The following is a 6,445-nucleotide window of genomic DNA, read 5'->3' as shown; positions in this document are numbered from 1 at the left end:
TGTAAAGTTATACTTATTCCTATACTTATAGTATATATAATATAAAGCACAAGAGAGAGATGGAGGGAGATGGGGTCACACACACATAGTTTCGTCTAAATCCGAGCTCTAAGGTTTGGGACTTGTCTGGTTGGAGGAGAGTTTTGATTTGAAAAGGGAATCTATCCTCCTAAAGGGAATGCTGTATGTTTGTGAAATTGAATTTTCTAAAACATTGCTACATGCAAATGTCTAAAGAAAAAAAGGGGAGGGTTGGAGCATCCCATCGTCCGCGCACGTGCGGATGATTGGGGGGACTCCAGCCCTTCCATATCTTTATTTTCCAGATGGGACGCCCAGAGACAGAGAGGGGGCTCGCGTACCTGCCCGTCCAACAACGCAGAGAGAGAGAGAGAGAGAGAGAGAGCGAGAGAGAGAGAGAGAGGAAAACGAATCCCATTGTGAGCGGTGCTATTGATGCATGGATAGTGTGCATCGCTGTGAAGTTTGGAAGTTACTACGGATTGTGCAGGTCCTCTTTGCGGAAGGCATGGTATTCAAGAGCTTGAAGAAGGGCTTCTGATCCTTGGGTGACACTGACAGAAGTTTTCTTATGCTTCTGTGGTGGATCTAAATGTTGGGATTGGTCATTGATGTGGGTTACTGATTATTCTCTTGGAGATGCTTTGACTGAGCTAATGGTCCTGCAACACTGGTTCATGTGGTGACATCGATACTCATTAGTATTTTCTCAAAGCTTTGGCTACCCTTTGACACTTTGGTGGACATTCCGAGGGGAGGTGCCACCACCTCAGGATGGTCGCATCCACGGTCTGTTTTCTCTTCTTGCCATGATTGGCTTGTGCATGAGGTGATGTAACTTCCATGACTTGAAAGGGTGCATGATTACATAAATGCAGGCCGATTGCAGTAGCGTCATTGCCATCATCCAAAGTGGCTGCATCTCTGATTGCATGCAGGACATCAGGGGTTGCAGGAGCAATTCCGAAAGCCAGAGCAGAATTCTTCGCCTAAGTAGCAGCTCTTAATTTGAGGGAGATGGCGGCAGTATTGGCCGCAGCAGTTTCATCTGCATGTGGTGCGGCTGCAACTCTGTCTGCAGTAGGGTTATTGACCGTCTTTCTTGGCCACAATGGCTACATAGGTTGCAGCAAGAACAATTTCAGCCTCATGACTCGCAGCGTCATGGGTAGCATGTCGAAGAGGGGCCTAGAAAGTGGCATTGATGTTCGTCTCATTGGGTTGGAGTATTGGCTGCATGAGGGAGTCATGTAGCCAGGTTTTGATCATCACTGCATGATCGTCAATAGAGGTTGCGAGCATCTGCAAAAGGTTTGGCCTGTGATTCAGCAGCAACGTTGGCATCTTGTAAGTTAGTTACATGTGCGGCAACATAGTTATCTATGGCCGCTTGAGTGGTTGCGACATCTATGATGTCATCCTCTGAATTGGTTGCAGCATGTTTAATTTATTGGGCACGTCTAGCTGCCCAAGCTCAATGGCTCTGTCAATGGTCTGTTGTGAAGCATGCTTGTCTGGCTACCATGGCTACCAAGTCTATCGTGAAGCATGTTTGTTTGGATGCCAAGTTTCTGTTCTAAACAAGTCAGTGATCTCCCTCTACAAATGTCTCCCACTTCCTGATCTCCTCAAGTGGCTCTCCCTGTGTCTACATAACTCTAGCAACAACAACCCGAGGCATCTCTGACCCCGATATCTCATGACTCTAGCCAACGGTCCAAAGTCCTCTCTAAATAGACAATGAAAGTGGCCTCGTATCTCATAGTATACTGGACAAATGACAAATTTGATGTACTTTGTCTCTTGCTTTATATGACACAACTGGCATATCCTGGCCTCTATTGGTACTCTCCTAAATCTTCTAGTCTCAATATCTAGCTGATGGGATGATGTGCGCATTTATTCAATAGCACATCGTACCCCATAGAATAGATGAGTGTGCATATAGTTTTATGTTAGTTGGAGAAGATGTTCTCTATAGAAAGACATCTTCGTACCCAACTCCTATGTCGATTGTGTCCATGTGCTCTTGGTATCAACCTGAATCAAATCGTGATGTACGAGTCTAGTGATCTCTGTCCATATGAGAGATAGGGAGGGTGCTCAAAGAGAGAGAGTCAACGATACTATAGTATGTTCAATTAACTTTCGATTTCAAAATTGAAAGATAACATCCTCCGTTTTTGGCCTGCCACTGGGGGGGCCTTTGTGAAGACCTTCTGGTACTTGCAATTGACATGGCATAATCCATTTTAGAAAGAGTGGAACAACAATTTTAATGTCAAACTTTCCTTCCTAGTTTTGAGGTAGACCTCCCTCTCTCTCTCTCTCTCTCTCTCTCTCTCTCTCTCTCTCTCTCTCTCCTAATAGATCATCGTAGGAGGCCCCCGTGAAGTTTAATCTTCAGTCATTGTCTTGCTATTTATTCAGACAACAAGCTTCTAAAAGAGACTAAAAGCAAATTGCATTAAGAGAGCCCATTCCAATGCGCATGCACGTAGCAATTCAAAGCATCTTGATCTTTGCCATGCTAGGCTCCTCAAAATCAGTGCAGACCAAAGGAACACATCATAATTGGGAAGCTCCTAGAACAATTGTTGAGCTTTTATTAGAGCACCACATTTGGTATACATATCAAATAATATGTTACCAAGTGTAGTGATTTGTTCCCAGTAATCCTTGTCTGGGTATTTATGAATTTATTGCCTGAGTAGATGACTCCTACATTGCCACAAGCGTTTAATTAGCTAATAAAAGTCACTTTGTTCAAGGAGAAGCCCCCGTTGTGCATCCAATCCAAACACATCCAATCGAAAGAGTCTATAATTTATATATCCCATGTGGGAGCCCAAGAAAGGGTGTACATATTTATTTATGAAAAGGTGTCCATACAAAGGAGACTCTGACAAAATTTTTGAGAATCACGTTTTATGTACAAGCTCAAAAATACATACAGCTAGTGCTTTTTATAAAGTTTCATTTTGCATAAGTATTGTTGTGCTTCCATATTTCTAAAAAGTGTTTGGTAGTTGAAGGATTGTACTATGAGGTTTTGAGTTTTTTCACTAAACAATGATACTTAAAGATATCATTACTGTAAAATCACGGTTCAAAAGCCCGAAAAAATAGTTCCAATTGTAAAAACTTGAAATTGAAAGCTCGCAAGAATAAAATCCCCCATGCACACTACTCTTTTAAACTTGAGGTCCTATATTGATAAGAAAAGTTTTACTTGATTCAACATATATTGAATATTACTTGCTATCGTGTTCATGATGATAAGCTAGGAAGGCTTTAACATTTTCAAAAGCAGGGTGATGTAACAATTGATTGAAGTATCCTTTCACACATTTAAGCCTCCTGCCAACATTTAATGACCTTGTTGCAACCACTGTTTTGGTAATCATCAAAATCACTATGGAACACTTTGGCTTCTTTCTCCATTTTTCTTGCTTCTTTAATGCTCAATATTCTCTAATTTTATGAGAAAACTCATGGTGAAAGCCTATGGCTTGTACTAAATCATCTTTGGAATTATGTGATGTTGCTTTTATTCCTTGTTGTTGCTGGTGTTCATCAATGATGTTGCAATCTTTAAATAGATTTTCCATCTCACAAGCTTGAGATTCAGAACGAAAATCTAGGTTGTGTGTGTGTGTGTGTGTGTGTGTGTGTGTGTGTGTGTGTGTGTGTGAGAGAGAGAGAGAGAGAGAGAGAGAGAGAGAGAGAGAGAGAGAGAGAGAGAGAGAGAGAGAGAGAGAGCACAATCTAGAATCGGAGTTCCAACAAGAGTAGAAAAGTGTCTCCAAGAAATAAGTAGATTGCACGCTTGCCCCACACACACACGCACAGGTGCTAGAATTGGAGCTCTAAGAATAGAAAGGTTTTTGAAAGCAAAAATCTGGTTGCATGCTTGCCCCCCCCCAACAACACACACACACACACACACACACACACACAAAGAGAGAGAGAGAGAGAGAGAGAGAGAGAGAGAGAGAGAGAGAGAGAAAGAGAGAGATAAAGTTGTTCTGTGAGTTATCTTTATCAGAATAAACTATTGAAAAGTGAAAATTGACTATGTAAAAACCTTCCCATGGTGCCCTGCAAGTGGTGTCAAAGACACTACTTCTTGTTCCACCTTCATTTGTTTCCACTGGAGAGCATCCACATTCCATGTTGTAGGGAAAGTCTCAACTCCCTTTGTACATAGCCTTTTTGCAATTGGCCATCCTAGCACAATGTTGGCCGAGTTTGTGACGCCATCTAGCATATCCTTGAGCCTTTGCACCAAAAAATAGAAGCATGCCATCTCAACATGACTGCATCAAGCCCCCGTTCTAGTGTGACACACATATAAGAGTCCTTATCCCATCATATGAGGTCTTTGAGTGAAAGATTTTCCAGAACAATACTATATGCGCCAATGATAGTCTTCATTTTTACCATTAAAATGGTCACCGTCCCCTCGTCTCCCCCCCCCCCCCCCCCCCCCCCCGGACATTGTATGGCATGGGGTCTAGGTTGGAGGAGGATCGGTCCAAATTGAGGGATGGTGGATGGATTTGACCTCTACCATCAGATCGCAACCAAAAGTGGGATACCATGAATAAGGAGTGAACTAGAGGTGAAAACAACACCCTAAATTCACTGCAATTTTATCCCAACCCTAGTTCAATGTCCTTATGGGGTGCAGTTTAAATCTTGGACCTGTCTCTCTCCCTCTCTCCCCCTGAATACATTGCTTCATAAGACTATGAATCTTGCCTACCCCTTTCCTGCCTCTGCTAAGGGAGTTGATGGAGCAAAAGACACCGTGCACACACAAGTTCACACACCCTTGTACCTTAACACAACACAAGGAAATCCCTTAATTTCCTCACCTCACACAAAACCAATCAAGAGATCAATGGAATTCATCCCCCAAACTCAATTCAAGCTCCAAACATCTTGAGCTACAAGCCTTGCCTAAGTGCATACACCACGTAGTCATGAGTCAAGCTGATAAAGGTGTACAGTCATAGTCAATGGCTACCAAAAGATACAAGAAAGACCTTAAATAACACCAAAACTCCATCCACAAAAGGGCCAAAGCATGTATTGGGGGTACCAAAAAGTGGTGTTTTGGAGAATACTTTGGTAGCACATTACAACCCCGTTTTCATGTTTCAAGTTTAAAATCTATGAACTTGTTATATGTCAATGGATAGCTTTTAGAAAGTAGAATCTAAAACTATATACTCCAATAAATTTTGAAGGTGTAAAATTTTTACCATACCCCATCTTTTATAAAAGGAACCACCAAAAAGTGCAAAAGGTGGTACCACTAAATATACAAATTTATCATTGGAAAAGAAATGGACCCATTTTTGGGCCTTATAGCTCCAGTAAGAAAATACTTCTTAGCCAATAGGAAGAAGGCTAACATTGCGTAGAGAAGTCATTTTTGAAAATGTCCATGAACCATTTTGGTGAAATTTTCATTGTCACTAGAAAAGTAAGGCGCTTGATAGTGACATCTAACCAATGTTGCTATCTCACACAAGCAACAATTACCTTTTTATGAGGTACTCATAGTTCAAATTCGAGTGGGTTGTACTTGATAGTAATTGATAGGTACTATTTAAGACTATAAAGGGATCATAACCAAACGAATAGAGGCCCATGAGGGGTCTCTTGAGCCTCTATTCGCTTAGTTCTAACCTCATGAGGACCTAGGCATCAAAAGGTTGTATCTTGAGCTAGAGACATTGGATTTTAGTGTTTTAAAGTGCTATACTAAGGTTTGGACGTTTTGGATGCATCGGTGGTGTTCTTATTGTATTTTGAAAACATCTCTTATGTGTTTTCTCTCATCTCACATCACATCACTCATTAAGATTCACAGACGTGGATTTTTATGCACACTTAAGTTATGCTCTCAAAAAGCATTTTGTATGAGCATGCATTTAAGTGATCGAGCAAAATTTTACGTATGTACTATGAGAAAGAGAGTTTTAAAAAACTACTTTTGTATTTCTCGCACATACACAACCGTGAAAACCTCAAAATTTCCATAGACTCTCCCAAGTGCAAAATTTCCATAGACTCTCCCAAGTGCAAAATTAAAGAGAAGAACCCTTACTCACTCTTCCACCACTACAAGAGGCTATTCATATTAGCGACGCTCACATAGCGATGCTCAAAAAAAAAAATCCCAGCGTCGCTATGAGCGTCGCAAATTTACTTGTAAATTTGCGACGCTCATAGCGACCTGGCTGGGCTAAAAAAAATAACAGAGAGCGCCCAAAAACTCAGATCTCAGATTTGAGTTTTTTGGCGTCCTCAAGCAAGGAGCAGGTAACGCTCTCCCTCTCTCTCTCTCTCTCTCTCTCTCTCTCTCTTTCTTGTCCACACACACACACACACGAGGAGAGAAAGGAGAGCC

General features: G+C 41.6%; 1 protein-coding gene across 1 annotated transcript; it reads left to right on the top strand.

The window, feature by feature from the left end:
* The first annotated feature begins 409 nt into the window (after window positions 1–409).
* LOC147446072 (uncharacterized) lies at window positions 410–1,774 on the top strand. The gene is made up of 3 exons (XM_086526157.1): window positions 410–532; window positions 737–810; window positions 900–1,774. The coding sequence occupies exons 1-3, from the start codon at window positions 461–463 to the stop codon at window positions 1,012–1,014; spliced, it is 261 nt and encodes an 86-aa protein (XP_086382283.1). The 5' UTR covers window positions 410–460; the 3' UTR covers window positions 1,015–1,774.
* The last annotated feature ends 4,671 nt before the right edge of the window (window positions 1,775–6,445 follow it).

The sequence above is a fragment of the Adiantum capillus-veneris genome, chromosome 12 (assembly GCF_014529385.1).
Source record: "Adiantum capillus-veneris isolate H3 chromosome 12, ASM1452938v2, whole genome shotgun sequence".
Lineage (NCBI taxonomy): Eukaryota > Viridiplantae > Streptophyta > Polypodiopsida > Polypodiales > Pteridaceae > Adiantum > Adiantum capillus-veneris.
This window is presented reverse-complemented; position numbering and strand designations above follow the sequence as displayed.